Source organism: Diplotaxodon limnothrissa, linkage group LG13, assembly GCF_057381915.1.
Source record: "Diplotaxodon limnothrissa isolate DT_005_m linkage group LG13, D_limnothrissa_male_GT1.1, whole genome shotgun sequence".
Taxonomy (NCBI): Eukaryota; Metazoa; Chordata; class Actinopteri; order Cichliformes; family Cichlidae; genus Diplotaxodon; species Diplotaxodon limnothrissa.
Window position 1 is genome coordinate 3,792,767 of NC_140608.1, and position 19,390 is coordinate 3,812,156.

The 19,390-nt window shown below is 43.8% G+C and overlaps 1 protein-coding gene across 2 annotated transcripts in view; it reads left to right on the forward strand.

Annotated features, from left to right (window-relative positions):
- ehbp1 (EH domain binding protein 1) overlaps positions 1–18,743 on the forward strand; it is a 175,490-nt gene extending 156,747 nt beyond the window's left edge. Inside the window, exons 23-26 of one of the 2 annotated variants that reach the window (XM_085369657.1) lie at positions 8,421–8,520; positions 9,423–9,496; positions 17,623–17,737; positions 18,057–18,743. In XM_085369657.1, coding sequence (XP_085225783.1) covers positions 8,421–8,520; positions 9,423–9,496; positions 17,623–17,737; positions 18,057–18,147 — 380 coding nt within the window. In that variant the 3' untranslated portion in view covers positions 18,148–18,743. Of the gene's footprint in view, positions 1–8,420; positions 8,954–9,422; positions 9,497–17,622; positions 17,738–18,056 lie in introns of those variants that run through there. The other variant, XM_085369656.1, reaches the window with a different exon arrangement.
- The last annotated feature ends 647 nt before the right edge of the window (positions 18,744–19,390 follow it).

Here is a 19,390-nt window from a genome sequence, read left to right on the forward strand (position 1 = left end):
TCAGCAAAAACACACACACAGGCGTACATACACTCACATATTCTCCATCTCCTCTCATCTGCCCCCTCTTGCTATATTAATTACCTGAAGTGCTCCGGCCCTGAAAAAAGCTCTCGATTCTGCCGCGCCTCTCCCCTCTCTTCATCCAACGCGACAGCCACAACGGCCCGAGCTAGCCTAAAGTGGGGCAGGGGGGTGCAACAGAAAAGGAAGGGTGATAATAGTAGTAATGAACACGGTTGACAATAATGAGAAAGGTAATTGAGAAATGGCGTATGGCAGGCCCCCTGATTTTCTTTTTCCAGCCCCAAGCTAAGTGGGGACGAGTTGAAAATCATCTTATTTAGGGCTCAGTTAAATGGTTCGTGTAGCGCGTTGGAGAGTGTGGGGATTTCTGACGCTAAAGCTAAAGTGAGCTGACAAGCATAGAGTGGGTGATACAGCAGCCTAATGGGTTAGGGAGTGTTTAAAGCCGCTGTTGACTTTAGGCTGACTGTGTGTTTTTTTTTCCTTTCCCCCCTTTAATTTCTTATTGACATTGAATGGCATGGTCAAAACAGCCTGTGCTGCACTGTTAGGATTATTGTTAAACACCTCAGTGCTTCACTGCTGTTCCTTTCTCTTCCAGTCAGCTCGCTGTGGTTGTTTTCTCCATTTGTATGGATGTGAAAATTCACTCTGCAGGACTGCACATGCTCCAAATGCTCTGTTTGAGCATATCTGTGTTTGATTGTGGCTCAGTTTGTATGCACTCTGCTTCCATCTTATGTTTACTGTAAATCCCTATAACTTGTGTGTGCGTTCGTGGACTCGCATTGCCCGCCTTTCTCTCTCTTGTGTGCATCTTTCTGTTTCCTCCTGGCCTTCTCACCCAGGCTGTGATAGAGACCGGGCGGTCTGGGCTTTAACAGACAGAAGCTGCCTCCACCAGCCCATAGTCTGCCACTCTCTGATAATGTTTATTGATTTGTAGCAGAAACACAATTTGATGGAGATGGGGGAGGGAGGAGAGAGGAGGAGATGCTTCGGGGGTGAGTCGAGGCAGAGTGCATATTTGTGATTGTCACGGCATGGCTGGTTCTCCTAGAAAAAGACTCTGGGAATGGCACTTATTTTGTTCTGATCTGAGCACCTTTCAGCCCCTTTATGTGATCAAATAAAATATGTTTGATTTAAATATTTAAAATGAGACGCTAAAGAAAGTTGAAAGAGGAGAAATTACTTCTCTTGTCCAAATATACTCTTCAGCTGCTGTTCAGTGTGTGAAAATGAAACCTCCTAATATGAGCATTTCATCTCCTCACTCAGTCTATTATGTGAACTCTGTTTGCCAAAGCTCCCATCTGTCCTTAGCTTCTGAGGTAGAGGTGTTTGGAGGTTGCTCTACTGTTGGCTCTGAGGTCAAATGTGTTTACCCAGTGGTGTGTGTTTTGCGTTTGTGTGTGTGTGCATGCGCACATACGTTTCTGTATATTTAGAAGAGTCCACAGAAAAGATTAAAGAGGTGAAGAGTGGCGGATGGAAAGGAAGAAACATGTTAGCAGGATAACATGTTAGGCTTTGACAGTCTGACTCTTCTCCTCCCGCAAACTAGGCTCATCATCAGGACTCCATATTAAAAATTAACCTAAAACAGCATGTGTTATATGAAAATGAATGAAATATATATGAATGAAAATAAGAAGCATGTTTCCACTTATGAAACTTTCTAAAAGAATTTTGCAGCTTTTGGACTCAGGAAACGTTGCAGAATAAATCCCAGGGGGGGGGGGTGTGTGTGTGTGTGTGTGTGTGTGTGTGTGTGAGAGAGAGAGAGAGAGATGCCACAGGCCTCTTTTACTCTTAAAATTATCAGTGAGTGCCTCCTACCTGACCCCCTCAAAAATCAGCTTTTTTTTTCTTTCAAATCTGTTGACATCATGAAAAACTTCGCCATCATATGAAAACTGTCAAAGATACAGGGCCTCAAAATACTTTGTCATGCCTCTTTCTTTTTTTTTCCCCAGAGTGAACTCTCGAGTACACAATTCTGGGTAAAATTCTACCAAATAAATCTTTAGTAATCATGATTTAACTGAAATTGATTCAATATTTTGTTTTTTTAAAAGCTGGCTCTTTTTTGCACTTCTTTAATGGGACCTGATGTTCACTATCATCACCATCAAAGCAAACCAGAAATCTACAACAAAGAGGTACAGCTGTGTTTTTATTGGATTTTTCCTCCTGCTCGGTTTACAGTTCGCAACACCAAGTCAGTTTCACCAGTCACATCCAAACAGGTGTTAAATAGGCAATAATTATTTTATCCAGCATAATTTCGTAACACTCATCCCCTCCTGATCTCCTTTTATTACTGATTATGCTAACAAAACAATCGTATGATGAAAATATTCATCGTCATTCAGCAGGCCTGCTGTTGTTCTTCCAACATCAGCATTTTGAAAGATGGGCTTCCCCTGTCAGCATATTGCGTGAAATCAGAAACAAATAATTCTGCAGCCCTGCTTATGATTATGCATCAGATTTAATTAATCTCAGTGCCTCCAAAACTCTGCAGCACCCTACTCCTGCTTCTCCTCTCCCTCTCCCCTACCTTCACCTCTTTTGTAAGTTGTAAAGCAAGCAGTGGTTGACAAATGACACCAGTGGAAAAGGCACGCATTGTGCCTCAGTGTGAGAGGAGGGTTTTTTTCCCTCCTCTTTCTTTTTTTTTTCTGAATTTTTACTTTTCTCTATCCGGGGGGAGCAAAAGGAAAGAGGTGAGTGTGAATCGGTTAATGTGTTCCATTCACCAGACCTTATACACAGGTTCAATAAAGCAGGAATCTGCTCTATGAGCTAGGACCCATTGTGCCATTGAGGACACCTAAAAGAGGCCTCGTACAAGACTCCCTTGGAAAAATAGCCCTCAGCACCACTCCAGAGGAGAGGAGAATAGAATAGGAGAGAGCAGGAGGAATCACATGCAGTGGCTAGGCAGTTTGATTCTTACACATCTCACCAGTGTTGTAACATTTGGCGTGCATAGCTTTGAGTACATCTTTGACTTCAGTGTTACTCTAATTTTCAGAAATGGAGAGAAGCGTAAGCTTCAGATGTGACGCTTTTTATGGGTAAACCTGAATTTGAGAGCTCCCTAAACTCTCCTGCTTACAAGCTTCACTCTGTCCTTCCCTGTCTCCTTTCCTAACAAGACACTCCTCTCCTCACATTAATTAAATCAAGTCTTCAGTAGGCTACTTACACACAATTCCCCCCCTCCCTCCGGTCCTCGGCACAAACCTCTCTGATTAGGCCGGCCCCTGTCATGCATATTCACATCACTGCCATGACAGCCTTTTAACGAGCTCTTACCTAATCACAGGAAACAATGTTCATCCTGTTCTTTTTATTCCTCCTTCTCTCATTTTCTTTCATGTGTCTTTGGCTTTCTTCTTCCCCCGATCCCCGCTGATATCAGACGGGCTTGACGCTCGGATGGAGAGAACGATGGGGGGAGATGCACAAGTGCAGCTCTGCCCTAAATAAACCGCAATTGAGAAAGTGACTTGAACACAGAAGAGAAGTTCAGCTCCATCTCCTCCCTTCCCCTCCTCTTCTTTCTCCTCCTCCTCCCTGCCTTTTTATATGTCCGATAGACAAATTGGATTAGCAGCTATTGGATTAAATGACAAAATGGTGGGATAAGGACTGAGATGAACATGCTGTGATCACAGCTTTTAATGTGTTTCTCTTTCTGTCGCATTCATTTTCCTCGGTTATCCAAGCTGCTTCCTTCAAGGCACAGAAGTTTCTCCAGGGAAGAACAAATGCAGGACACCCTGCTCATCCACTTACTGCAATTTATATGAATTAGAATGAACATCTCATGTGCAAATACTGCACATGTTGCTGTTTGAAGCCATTGATCACAATAATGAAACAGAAAATACATTTTTCTCTTTCACAATAATCAAAGAGAAAAAATTATTTTAAGTATTAGTTGCTGAGAGCAGTTAACATTAGCAGCCCTCTTTTCTTACAGATTAACTTCATAATTAAATTTGTAATTTGTTGCAAAGATTCTTTTATGTTGTGACTTCTGCTTTCTCCACAGCGGTGGCTAAACTAAACAACTGACATCGTTGCAATCTCAGGAAAATAAAGAGCAGCCCCATACATCTGCATACATTCCTATTTTCAGCATTTTCATTGTGACTAATCTGTTTTGGTCTTTTTGTCGCTCTGTAGTCCTAGGGTTAACATCGATCACTGGTTTGAGAGGGAGACGCAAATCCCCGAAGCATCCAAGTAGATCCGTCCTCTGCTGCGACTGCTTGCAAATAAGAGAGCAGCTAAAAGAAGCTAAACTACACACCGATAATTTAAAGCTAAAGTTATCAGTAATTGCAGGTTTAGTGCAGCTTCTGGTTTGATGTTTTAGTCACCAATTAAAAATACAGTGAAGCCAGTTAAAGTCAATTAACGTGTACTCACTAAGACTAATGCTAAAGCATGAATTTTGTACATTTAGCACATGGCAGCATGGCGCTCTTAATTCAAAGCAGCTCAGGCCAACAGCAGCAGCAGTTTGACCACCTCGGGGTGAGTTTCATTATTCCTATCAACACTGAATGGAACATTGGCCAAGATTGCTATCTTAATCTTATTTGGCTATAGAGGCTGCCTTTGTACCCGCCTTTTTTTTCCCCATTTCTTTCTGCATTTCTCTCTCACCCAAACACACAGTGACCTATGCTAACCAGCCTTGTCTTCATGCCTCGAGGATAGCAGCCTCCCTCCACACACGGCAGTTGGTGTCATTGTATCCTGGTTGCGTTTCTGCGAGAAGCCGGGAGTGGAACAAGAGAAGAGGAAGACAGGCAATCAGATAGAGGGGTTGTTGGGATATGTCTATCAGTTGTATCTCAGCTCTGTGTGTGTGAGTTGATTGTATCTTGTGTGTTTCTCACTAGCACAGCTGCATTGATAGCTGAGGTAACACTAAGGATGATATTAATGGCGATAAACCTTGTGCATTTTCATCACTAACCCTTTGATGTCCCCATCACACACTGTACCAACGCCAAATTCATTGCTTCGGTCTCACTGGAGTTGGCCTGTTTCTGCTCTGCCCTGCTCTGTGTTGAGCACTAAGAAGTGGCGTGTAAGGCGAGCAGCAAGACCCAGAATGCACCCTGCCAAACTGCCAGATGCTTTGATCCAAGATGGCCCCCTGAGAGCCAGCATGCATCCACAGTGTCTCAGAGCCAAGGCTGGATTCGCAGACACAGTGTCAGTGGTGACTGCCAAGGATATTTACACCATTTGTTTTCATACACCACCACATTCAGCAGTCTGTTGTCACTATAAGCATATGGCTTTCTATGGAGCAAAGATGTTTTTAGAATGTGCTGCACCAGTGGGAATCAAACCCCCAACCCAGCACTAGACCCTTAATTATCATGAAACTGAAACGACCATCACTTTTACGTTTAAGATGACGGTATCGCGTACAGTTGTCTTGTTAATTCAGTCGTATCGAGTAGTCAAGCTAGTAGAAAACTATTTAAATAATCTGAATACTTTTCAATAATTCATTAAATGCAATTGGCCTGTAAAATTACAATGTAGTTATATAACTTTTTATTTTTTAAAGGCTCTTCCCCCAACAGCTCAAAAACTATAATTAAAGGTATAGTAAAACATAATTTCCCCATGCTTAATTGATTAAAAAGGGGTTTAGCGCCCACCTATAACAATAAATCTGCGCCCAGTCTGTCTCTTTAAGAGTCAGGTAGGATCTAGAGGTCGGAGGTGGATGCTGAGCAGCTGTCGAGTCTCCTGCCTCCATCCCTCCATCCCCTGACTCACCTGCTCGCCTTTATTTCCTCCTCCACTCCCTCCCTCGTTCCAGTCATCCCATTTTGCTTTCACATTCAATATCCCCCCCCCCTCCTCCTCATCTCTCCCTTTTCTCCTTCCTTCTACCCTTTTCTCCTCCCTCTTCTACCACCTTTTCCTCTGACCTCCCTGCCTTCCTCTCCCCTCGCCTCCCCTCCCTCCTTTCATAAAATGTGGCTGTTGGTTGGCTGGTAGCAGCTGGCTGGCTAGCGGTGGGGGATATAGCTTTATAATCCCCTCTCGTCTTCCAGCCCGCCTCGCCACAATGTCACAGGAGCTTAATATTTGCCATTATTATTTGCTTGTTTTATTTGACTTCGAGGCAGCACAATGACCTGTCAGCGCCGGCTTTATCCCCCCTCCGAGTGTCGTCCATTTCAAAGTTGACTACAGTAATCCACGAGCCCGTGATTCCGCTAAATCCTGAAGCTTTCTTTCATTCGCTTGGTTTTTTTGGGGGGGGGTTTTTGCTTGCTTTCTTTCATTTTCCCTTCCCGCTCCCTCCTCCTAAATGAAATTACATACATCTGCTGGCTCAGAGTATCACAAATGTCCACACATTCACCGGTGTCCACACACATCCACGCGTTTGCCTTTTGTCATCAGTGACGCAGTGGCCCGATGCTCCCACTGCTGCAATGAACGCTGGTGTGTGTGTGTGTGTGTGTGTGTGTGTGTGTGTGTGTGTGTTTGATGGAAAAATTTCTTTCTTTCTTATTTTCTTGTCTCCTAAGAAGCAAAGTTATTTATTTACAGCTTCTCATCAAATAAATGATATAGTGGTTACAGCTACAATACTCAGACAATAAATGTTGGAAATCTTCTTAAAACCGTTGCTGCATTTACCACAGTGAATGGAAGGATTCATATCGCCGCTGCAGAGTTAAACGGGACCTTATGGATTATCGCCGCTGACACTGTTCAGCTGACCTCGAGATTCGATAAAGAATAAATAGCATTTTAATTTATAACACGTGAGAGATTATTAAAACAAACCAAGCAGAAAGAGATGCTTAGTAGTATTATTTTATGGAAATCTAGTTTTAATTTTATTGATTATCCATTCCTTAAAAAAAAGTAGTTATAACATTTAAAGATTTACCTTTAAAGTAATAGTCTTTTTTACTCACAAATAAATTGTGAATTTGTAGAATTATAGTAAATAATTATTTTACTGGTAGCATTTTGCATCTTTATTATGTGTTTATTAATCATCACTGCTGAGACTGTTGTTATTTTTGTTCCTGCTCAGTGAGGCCATCCTGATTCCCAGGGTGTCAAATACTGCAGTTTAATCAAAGCCTCTGGATCCTGAGAGACACGCCTGAGGTGTCTTTTCACTTTGGTTTGGTGTAAAACCTTACAGTGTAATCATTACAGGATGAAAATTGGAGCAAAAGCCTGGGATTAAACAGACCTACATGAATTTACAGCATAAATACACCTGCTCATTATCTTTGCCACACCTGGTCCAAAATAGCCCCACTTAGTTACCTGAAGATGCACTAAACAGTATCTAGAAAGTTTTATAAATAGGTTCCAAATTTACAGTAACCATCCAGCTAATGTTCAGACTATTATCCTGTTTCCAAATTTAATTCATTCCAGAAATATTAAATAACTTTTCGTGCATGTTTTTGGGCCGTACCTGAAAATCCTGTTGATCAACCCTTCCTCTGTAAGCATTTAACACCTGAGAGCTTCAATGAGCATTTAGTTATCATTTGTCAGTTTCTGGTTTGAGCGTCATCACAGGTTCCAGTATGTTTAAAACCTTACGATTATGTGGTTTTAGTACACGGAGGCCAGCAGATGCACAGTGGGAGTCAAACTCCACACCCAGGCAGCTGGTCTTTATTCCAGGTCAAACACGATGGAGGCTGTCACTGTTACCTGGCTAACATTTGAAGCTTTCGATTCGACGTGCTTTGTCTGTATCAGTTGTGCGCATCCCATTGTACCTTGTAAGTAAGTTACAGCATAGAGCTTTAGCCCCAGGCGTGGGCAAAGCTTACATTAGCCATGCATCTGAGCCTCACTAGCTCTCTGTGTGTGTTGAGCAGGTATTACACTAAGCAGTAGAGAGTCCCAGAGACTTTTTTTTTTTTTTTTTTTGAAGGCCTGCTGAGTGATGGGATATGTATTGCCCTACAGTGAGAGGCTTCACTCTGTAAAGGCGCTCGACGGTAATCGCAGAGTTAATCCCGCCCCGGTTGAAGCCGTATTGACGTTGTGAAGGCATGGTGTGAAGTAGGTGAATGTTTACACAGGGAACATAAGCGAGGAGAGTATTTACACCCACACATGACTATCTGGTGGACACACTGACTCTGCGGGGGCAGCAGCTCCGTCGTTTATCTGCCTCATCGCTTTTCATGTGCATATGCTGGTGTACACGGCGTGCTGTAATTTTTATGTCAGGTTCAATCCACTGTAAAAAAACAAAAGCAAAAGAGCAACGTGTTATTCTTGAAACATTTCCTGTAACGTGTGTATCTGCTGGTTTATTTATTGGTGTGTTTCTGTGCTCTTTCTAGGCAACAACAAGGAGGAGGAGGAGGCCATGATGCAAGAGTGGTTCATGCTGGTCAACAAGAAGAACGCCCTCATCAGGAGACAGAACCAGCTCTCTCTGCTGTGCGTACTGTTCTTCCTCTCTGTCGCCTCGTCTTTGCTTCCATTTAAATTTCTCACATGTCAAATTAAAGCAGCTGAGAAGCGTTTTAAACCTGCTCCTCGAGCTTTAGATCAAGCTCGTCTAAGCTGCACGGGGCAGGAGTGTCCTCTCCACTCCATTCACCCCATCTCTGTCTATCCACTCATTGATTTACATGCAGAAAGGGATATAAAATCAATAGAAATGTGGCGATCGCTACTCTATCTGCAGTCTCTTTGTATGTGGTCAGCTGCGACAGGTGGAGACACGCGCTGCCTTTTTTTCTTCATTTGCGGCTGTAGGGATTTCAAAGTGTGCAAGTGGAGGAGAGCCTGAAGTATTCATAATCACATTATATCGTGGGAAAGGAGAGGCTTTTAAAGTGGCCAATTGACAGAAGGGCTGATTATTAGCCCTTTCTGTTCTCTCTTTGTGGAGGCAAAGAGAAAACGGCGCCTGTGAAGGACAAATTCTATTAGGGGCCGAATTAGCTCATTTTTTAATATGGCTGAAAGAGGAAAGAATTCAATTTGTGCTGCGGGTGGCAGATAGATCCACACAGGGCCACGCTTGCATATACACATCTACTCCCTCATCTTCTGTTTTTAATGCATTTTCACCCCCACCCCCCAAACTCCGCTCCTTATTTCCCTTTTTCTATCCTTACACATACACACACAGACACACACCTTCACCCAGGGCTGTGCACTATGAGTATCAGTTATGTGCAGTAGATTAATGCGAAGCCAGAGAAGGTTCGGGCGAGTGGCCGAATCGATGTTTATTGCAGGTTTCTTTAAGTACTTAATGATTTAGTCATTAACATATTGATGAACTTTGTGTGTGTGTGTTTCCCGTCTCCCCTCTTTCTAACTTGCCACAGGGAGAAAGAGCACGATCTGGAGAGGCGTTTCGAACTGCTGAACAGAGAGCTGAGAGCCATGCTGGCCATCGAGGGTAAGACACACACGCAGAGGGAGGCTGCACACGCGTACATTAAACTCTTAATTTTGTAACTTTAGATGCATTTTAAACAGCAGTTTTCACAGCTGAGGAGATTATGTAACAAGTAAAGTAAAACAACCAGGAGCTCATTTTACTCTCTCTTTCCTAAATCTTCCTGAAATTTACCAGAACATCTGCATAGTTTAATTACTTCCCAAATGAGTCCTGCAGGAGACCGGCAGCAATAGTTGAAGTTCATTTTCCATTTCGTAGTGAGGAGGGTAAAATCGACTGTCGAGGTCGCTTGAGTTCGAGTAAAGTGGTTGGTGTCTCTTCTTCTGAGTCCTTTCTACGTGGCGTCCGCCCGTTAGCGGGGGCCAGCCTTCATCGGGAGCCTGAAGCAGGGTGATTTGAATTCTGCTTCGGCTTGATGAGGATTAAGATGCGAGCTTGCGAGGGATTTCACTCCCAGATACTTGATCAATGCTATCTGTTTCTCAGCCAGACCCGACTAGCCGATGCCTGATGTGGAATCTGACCACAGCTGCATTCAGTGTTTGCAATGTTAAAAAAAGAAAAGAAAGAAATGCAGTTATATTGTTGAAAGCTTGTTAACTACACCGCAGCCAGAAAAGCAGCCATTGTGTCGTATCAAAGTTGTCAGAGGGCCATGGAAGTTTAATCCCCTTCGACTGCGTCCTCTTTGGCAAAATGAACCTTTCGCCAATCAATGCTAATTGATTTTGCCATTCGACATTGACCAGCACCACCCCCTTCTCACAAACCACCCCCTTTCTCCTCGCGGCCTTCGGACACCCATTGTAATTTCACCGGGCACCTGATAAGCTACCTGGTCCATAATAAATCAATTCTAATTAGCAAAAGAGGAGATGGTGGGGGGGGGGGGCAGACACGCGTATCCAAAGCGGCGCTGCAGCCGGCACCACGCTGCCTGCGTTCAGCTTGATTTCCTCCCTCTCTCCGGCCGCTTTATTTATTTTTATTTATCGAGCTCCTGCTGGAGTCGAATGGGAGGATTTCGCTTTTTCTGCTTCACATAACGGAGTGTGTGTTTGTATCAGCGAGCCTGCTTTAAGCACACGTGTGTGTGCATTGTTTTGAGCTGTGTTTTTGTCTTTGTCTCGTGTGTGTGTTGTGGATTCATATGGCTTGCGCGCATGTGGATGTGAGAGCAGAGATAGTGTGTGACTCGAGGTGGAGAGGTGGTGTGTGCCGTGTCACCGCCGTCCTCTCTGCCTTCATGTGGACTTGTTGGATTTGCAGCTGACTAACTTATCAGCGGCCTTATTTTCCTCCCTCAGGGAGCCACTTAACATTCAGAGGCTCTGCCTTTCTCTCGCAGCCACAGATAGTTGTCAGCTGCTGGGAAGAAAGGTGTGTGTGTGTCTGTTGGTCTCCATTTGCCTGCGTCTGTGAGTTTACATCTCACAGGTGTGTTTCCACCTTTGGTTTTTTGTGTGTGTGTGTGTGTGTGTGTGTGTGTGTGCGTGCGCGCGTCTCCCCAGCTCTTATTTGGTGCTTGGGCAGGTCCATTGAGCGATGGTTGGGCGTGCGAATAATTGCTGATTTGGTTGGCCAGTCGATGACACAGAGAGAGAGAGATGACTCAGAGTGAGAGAAGAAACACACCTGCCCTCACACACACACGCCCTGCTGAGAAAAATATATACCTGCACTGAATCAAGCGCACCTCTCCCTCTCAGCTGACACACATGCTGAATCACACACACATTGTCAGGTCAGTGTGAAGACCTGAAGTTTCTGTCTTCGTCTTTTTGTGTGAAAAGATGTTAAATATCTGCTGATTTACCGTCCAGCTGCGGCAGATGTGGGTAATATTTGTAAGCAGTTATAGAGAAAGGAAAATCCTGTGAGTAGTCTCTGCAGTGATGTAGACATTTAAGGGTTTGATGAAAGTTAAAGGCAGGAGATTATAAGTTAAGCCGCTCGGCCTCCTCTGTTCTGAGGCAAAGGTTTGACTCGAGGTGTTTTATTCCACGTTTGTGAGGCTGACGTAAGCTTACTGGGACAGTCGGGTACAAGAGGACAAGGAGGAGGGGAGGAAGAAAAGAAAGAGGGGAAGCTTTGAGGGGGAGAAGACGATTCATCTGAAATCAACTTTGAAGCCGATATTCTGCAAAAGGTCAAATTCTTCTCAGATTTTTGTTTGTTTGAGTTAGAAGATCTTAACGGAGCAGTGATTCCTGATGTAGTGAAAAGGCACAATGTAGAAACATTAAAGTCACACAAAGGGAGAGAGAGAGAGGGGAGGAAGGGAGGGGCTAGTTTGCAGGGCTACAGCTGCAGGATTCACTACAGTGCCAGGTATTTTTCCTGCACTTTGGATCTCAGCACATATTAACTGATAAATACAGAACAACTAATGGTCTAGTGCGACCCTAAGCAATGCTTTGTCTAACTGAATAAAGAAAGAACTGTATATTTAGATGATTTCATATCAGCACACAGCAGTGCAGTATTTTACACATTAGTGCATCACAAACCTTTAAAAAACAATAGATCAGCACAATAATCGCAATACATGTAAAATTTAAGATGTTAGAGTGAATTAACAAGGTCGTCACTGTACGTCTGTTGTTTTTGTTTAAATTGAATGTGTCATCTGTACATGAGGAATATTCAGAATACATTTTTACAAAAGCACTCAAACATAATTTGGTAACTGATGCTGACTCATCTTTGGACATCAAGTGTCTGCCTCGAGGTTTCTGCAGCAGTAAATCTACTCTAGGTCTGTTAACCATGATTCACTGCGTAAAATCACAACGCAGCGATCACAAGTGGAAAATTATAATCAAACCAAAGCCAGTATTCTTAACAAAACACTCCTATAGGTAATAAATAAATCCACGTAGTTGCATTTCCCTGCCACAGCACTGGGCCAATCCCTGTAGTAAAATATGAAAAGTTGTAAGGAACGATTTTCATGATTAAAAATATCCCAACAACACCTATAAATGACCCCAGTCTGACACGTGAAGGTTAACAGCACAGAGGTCTTGACTTGAGGTGGGCCTTTGCATCATTAAAGCATCCAAACATCAGTCGGTGTAAGATAAAAATGCTCCGTAACTGAAGTTTAAAGCAGCTTGACATTAAAACGGTGTTCAAGGTTTGATTAAATGTGCAGAATAAAACGGTCAGGATCAGGGCCGAGGCTTCCAGGCCCCTGTTGATGTCGTTTATGAGCATGCTCAGTGATAACCACCTCCTTGTATCGTCTTGGTGTGATGCCAGGCGGGGAAATGCCATCTGTATGCCATGCTCTCATCTCCCTGCCACAAAAATTGATCCACTATGCCCTCTTTATCTGCTTACCGATTCACACCTATGTACGCACACACGGAGCGGCGTCTTGGCTTCCTTCGAGGGCCCGTGTGTGTGTGTATTTTTTTTCTTCTTCTCTCCCCTTGTTATGGTTTGATATGATAAGCTTTTTTATATGTTTAAAATCAATATGTAATCCTATGCAGGAGCTTATCCCTCTCCACACCCCCGACACACACACACACACACACACACACCCACAGCCCATTTGTAAATCTATTTGGGCTTTGTAACACATCGGGACAGCGCACTACAGACCCTGATTGATTAGGTGCACTTTAGAATCCGATCACATGGGCACCTTTTGATGATGTCGCCAACTCTTTCAGGCTTGCACACTGACTGAAGAGGCCGATAGCAACAGGCTTCGTTCCACGCGTCGCCGGGCTCGAGTTTTGGCGAATTCAGAAGACCAGTGTGTTTAATTATCTATTCACAGCTCGGGTGTTTGTGTAGGTTGAAGTGCGTCCACGCTTGAAGTTTAATATTCGCATCGTCTCCAGCTGTTTTAACTTGGTGTTTATGTCGAGGACAGGTGCCACCTGTAGTGAAGCTAACGTGGTATTACATGCTGCTAATCGTCACATGAGGCTGAACAGATGCTGAAAATGTTCACATTCATGCCTGGAAAGAAATTACAGCTTTTTAAGAGATGTAAAATCTTTCCTGTGGTTCAGCCTGCTTCACACAGGTGGAAAACCACTTGATTGTTGTATCTACCGTGATGTTCTCAGTCTTCTGCTGGACACGTAGACCAGAAAACTACAATTCTGAATGTTTTTATGGCAAACAGACACAATGAAGCTAAGCCAAACTTTCTCACCTCTAACCCAGAGGCTAAAGGCAGTAAATCCTGTAAATTGGTAGCTGCCGTCAGCATGTTAAATAGTTTATGAGCCATCAAGTTATAAAGGTTCAAGTTGTGTTTAAATGTGTTAAGGGCAGGTTTGTCCTCTTGTAGATAAATTTACCTCCTTGCATGTTGCATGAGGCAGGAAACACCGCTTCACAAAGGTTTGCACTACTAGAAATATTCAGCGTGTTTTAGGTGGTAGAGCACACCTGACATACACTCATGGAATTAAGGACAATATTAGCTACTTTGTCCACACGTCTGAACAAAAAAGCATCACACACACTTTGGGAACCTGGGTAAAGTCTGGAAAGGTTCAGGGGTGGAGTGCATGTGTGGAAAATGGCTTCAGAAGCTAACAAGAAAGGCCCTCCCCCATTCAAGTTCAAGGTTCAAGGTTCTTTATTTGTCACATGCATAGTTATACAAGTATAACACACAGTGAAATGTAGCCTGACACGCTCCTCGACATGTGCAAAAATTGGGGGGGGGGTAGAGGAAGAACATTATTATATATATATATATATATATATATATATATATATATATATATATATATATATATATATATATATATATATATATATACAGACATATAGTATATACACTGGGTGAATGTGCAGTAGTAGCAGCAAGCAGGTGAATTCTGTACATTAATATGAATAGACATCTGACTATTTTACAGGATAGACAATATAAACATATTTAAAATTAAAGGAATTGAAATGTACATTGTGCCTTGGTTTAGTGTCTGGAAGAGTCCTGACTCAGTCAATTATAGATGATGTGAGAGGGCGGGTGTGTGTGTTTAGGGCACGGATGGCTTGGGGATAGAAGCTCCTCTTGAGTCTCTCTGTCCTTGCCCGGAAGATGTGGAACCTTCTACCAGATTGCAGAAGTTGGAACAGTTTGTTGCCAGGATGGGACGGGTCCTTCAGTATCTGCGCTGCTCTAGTCCGGCATCTCCTGGTGTAGGTGTCCTGAAGCGGGGGGAGAGCAATCCTGCAGCAGCGTTCTGCTGTACGGATCACTCTCTGGAGAGCTTTTTGGTCCTTCACACAGCTGTTCCCAAACCACGATGTCATGTTCTGTGTGAGGATGCTTTCATACTGCCTTTCCTGAGAGAAAAGGTGGACTGGTACTCTTTTACACGCAGCTTCCCTAAACGTCAGGTCCCTACAGGAGTAAATCACATAGATGGGCAGATTAAGTCACATGCAGTTATGCAGTCATCTCTTGGCCAAGTAGAGGATGAACTGCTCTGAAACTGCAATATAAACTTTTTTCCTTTATATTCGAACCTCAACAAAAGCAATCTTAGTAATTTAGAGAGAACTTTTGTCTTGCAATTTTTAGCCTTTGTGTTTGTTGCTTTTTAGCTGTTTTTTAATTATCAGTCCCCTTCCCCCCCCCCCCTCTCTCTCTCTCTTGGATTTCAGCCGAAATCAGCTGTCAGGGCCTAAAGAGGACGAGGGGGGGTAAAAAAGCAAAGAAATGAAGGTGAATAAATTGTATTTTGGTGTCCGTGTCCAAAAAAGCTGCGATTGAAACCCTCCGATGTGATGTCGCCGTATTTTGGTATAAAACAGAAAAAGAGGCAGCCAGACGGACTCGGATGCATGAAGGGCGGCCTCGTCCCGCTTTGAGAGAACGAGGCTTTGGACCGGTTTGCTCTCTTGAATAAATTTAGCGTCGGGGATAGCGAGCAGAGAGAGAAGAGGGGGGTGTTCATGGGGATTTGAACCAGCGCATTCTTGTGTGCCTTGTGCAGATTCACATGGTTACCACTGGCGTGCACGGTGAGAGTTATCTGAATACGCACCCACCGTGTGAGTTGTACACACTCCTAAGTCTTTAACCTCCCTCTCCCACTCTCTTATGGAGGGGGGCGTGGCTTACATGGGGGGGGGAGGGTGGTCTGAGTGGCTGCAGGCTGTTTTGTTTGTTCCTGCGTCTCTGGTTACCCAGCCTGCCCCGCTCTGGTGTTGCCTGGTCACGTCGCTCATCGGCTCTTTTTATTGTTTACCTTCCTAATGAGGGGGGCGGGACTCTGAGACATGTGATTGACAGCAGTGAGCTCACTCATGGGTCCCCTTCCCCTCCCATGCACACCCCGGGTCCAGCAGGTCTTTGGCTTTTTGGCTGAGAAATCCTTTGAAGGAGATTAAAAAATAAAAAATAAAAACCACCTCGTTCGTCGTGAACCCTCCTCTTCTGAGAGAGGATTGTGGGAGATTTATGGCATACATTCCTGTCTCAGTTATCTAAAGCTGATGACTCACCCAATATTCCCCACACTTTGTTCTGATTCTTCCTAAAGAACCACATGTTTAAAAATAAATAAATAAAAGGAGCAACAAATCCTCGAGGTGCAGATTCAGACATATTTTGAAGTATTTGTTAACTCCTGAACAAAAACCAGAAGAGAGTAAATTTGCTTCCCTGAGAGAGAGAAAAATAACGAGGGGGGGCTAGAGAGCCAAATATTGGGACTGTGTTCATTTCGCTCTGTGGTCGACTTCAAAGGGACGAGCGGGGCCAATGAAGAGAGCGCAGACCTTTCAGGACAAACCCACTGGGCCCAGCGTGACACGCACACAGCCTGACTGCCGCAATTTGACTCAATGAGGAGGAGGAGGAGGGGGGATATTTATTTTTAATAAAGCCACACTTATTTTGGGACTGACATTTTACAACATTCCTTTTATTCTCGAATCAATAGCCGGTTAAATATTGATAGAGGGGTGAAGTTGCCTACGCGCCACAGAAGTTCAGTTTGTTTGAATTCTCGCTGGGACGAAGCTGATTTTTTTTTTCAGTTTTATTATGAAACGATGGAGGGAGGTTTTAGAGGGAGACACGTTCTCACACTGAGCTGAGGAGCAGAAGGAGATTTCCTGCCTTTCTCCAGCTTTGAGGCAGTGAAATGGATAAAACACTGCAACCGGCAGCCGTGTGTGTGACACGACGAGAAGTTGAATCTCATTCGGTTTAATTTATGTACAGCATATGTTGTCCTGTCTGTGCATGCTAAGTGTGGTGGTTGTTTTAAACTGCACAAAAAGGTTGCAGTGAGTGTTTAGGGTGAGTTTTTTGGGGTGAGGGAGGGAGGAGCGCTGCCCTGGTGTTGGGTGAATGCAGAGCCGAGGGCGCCAGGCGGATATTCGAGCCCCAGGGGGAGCGAGCGCTCTCCTGTGGGCTGCCCCCCTCCTCCAGGGAGAGGCTGAGGGGATTTGGATCAGGGTCCCACCTGGACCCTGTGGGGCCCTGTGGGGCCCCTTCCTGCAAAGACCCTGGAGAACTGAGAGACGAGAGTCAGGGGTTCACCTACGTGTGTGTTTGTTTGTTTGTTTGGCTGAGGAGGTGACATTCAGGGGTTGGTATTTATTTATTCATAAGTTTCTGTGGAGGATTTTGGACCATTAAAACTCAATTTAGGAGACTTTCAAACTTAATTTACTTCAGGATAGAACTAAAAATGTGACAAATACAAACGATCGTGAATGCCGTCGTTCAGCAGAGCTGCCGCTTTAATAGAGCTTGTGTGTTCCTGAGAAGTTAGAGGTTATAAAAGAACGAGAGCCATCTTATACCTGCGAGAAGTTGCACATTAACATGACGTCATCACTGTGCGCGCAACCTGATGGAGCGTGTTTACACGTCACATTTACATCCCGCTCCATCACAGTCCAGCAGGTCAGTGAGGTGATGAAACTGTTTCTCCGTCTTTCTGATCATCTGCAGTCCTCACATAAATGAAGCCACATCCAGGAAACCCAAAGATCTTTTTGAAAACACTTCAGTTACAGGTTCAGTCCAGAAGAAGATGTAGGCATCCTGCAGCCTGTGAGGTTTTTAGAAAAGAAATATCCTCAGTGTCTCCACCGCTGACTGCAGGTCTCTGGTTGTGTTGCAGACTGGCAGAAGACCGAGGCCCAGAAGAGACGGGAGCAGCTGCTGCTGGATGAGCTGGTCATACTGGTCAACAAGCGAGACGCGCTGGTCAGGGACCTGGACGCCCAGGAAAAAGAGTAAGTTACTTAAAAACACTGAACACAAGTATAAAAACACTGAGGTGCACAGCAGGCGCTCCTGTGGTGTCACAGACGTCCCCAAGAAGCTGTGGACGTAGAGAAAGCTCGGCGAGCCTGCCCTGCGGCGCACCTGCACGGGTGGGATCCCTTCCAGGGCACCGCAGGCAGGTAAAAGGTCAGAACGTGGCCCCTGGCACCGGGCCACTCCACATGTGGTGCAGCGGCGTTCACCGTGGCACCAGCTGTTTTACCTGTCTGCCCCTTACCCCAACCCCACCCCGAGACATCTGACCTTTTGACCTTTTGCCGTCCGCAGGGCCGAGGAGGAGGACGAGCACCTGGAGAGGACGCTGGAGCAGAACAAAGGCAAGATGGCCAAGAAAGAGGAGAAGTGCGTCGTTCAGTGATTGTCAGCAAACACAACCAACAAATGTAGCCGATAAAAGAAATGTATCACATGATTATTATCGATCATTTTATTTGATAGAGTCGACGAGACATTTCTGTCAGTTATTGGAATCCCTTTGAGGTTTATGTTCGGGTCAGATTAACCGCAGAGACTCGGCTGAGCGAAGAGGCCCTGCGACACCTTTGCACCAACTTTTTACGGACTCGGACTGTCCCCCTTTATTTTTATTTTATTTTTTTTAAAATTTGAACTCTGCTTTACTTTCTCGAGAACGGTACCTGTGTAACAAACATGAATACGTGTGAGACGAGGGCAGCGCACAGCCTGTGTGCAGCTCGCTCCGTCTGAATGTGGAGACCAGGCACAGTCTGTGGTGGATTTGAGGTACAGCACAACAATGGGGGAAATTTTACTCTTATTTGTTTTCTTTTCTTTTTCTTTCCCCCCATCATATTCAGAAGATGATGAGGTGGGTTGACTTTTCAGTCAGACTTTTTAAAGAAAAACAAAGAGATAACATCGCTCTTTTCAAGCTACTTCATTACTTGACCGTATCTTTTAATTATCTCACTTTTTACTTGTAAAATATCTTAACTTGGGAAGCATTACTGTTCACAAATCTTGACTTTCCTATTGCTTTTTTATCGTCTTGGCTTGAAAGCAGTTTACCAAAACAAAGAAAGGAAAAAAACAAACAAACACTTGTTGTATATTTTCATCACTGCTCTGACCAACAGCTTCCAAAATCTTTTTTTTCCTCCATCAGGAGTCATGCAGTCAGAAAACAACAGATATATATATATATATATATTATTTATTGTCATTTGTCCAATAAGCTGCTTGTTAAGTGAATCTACCATCACGTTTCATTTTGCTCAACGACTTTTGGTTTCTATTTATTGTATTCAGAAGAAGAGAAATATGCTTCCATCTCTTAGAGCTCCACATCTTGTGCAGCTGTTCTTTTTACGTGTGAACATTTATCTGATTATTTATTCCAGTGTCATAACCCAAGTCTTCAGTAATAAAGTCTTTATGATTTCATACTCCACAAGACGCTGTGTGGCCTCTTCTTAAAAAAAAAAAAAAACAAACCCAGCCGCTGTGGATTTTTAAATCTTTATTGTTATATTTAGTGTGTTTTTTTTACTCATTTTCTATTTTTCAAAACGCGCACGCACTTTCAAAACTCTGTTCCAAATATTTGTATTTATTTTTTACTCTCAGTTTAAAGAAATCTC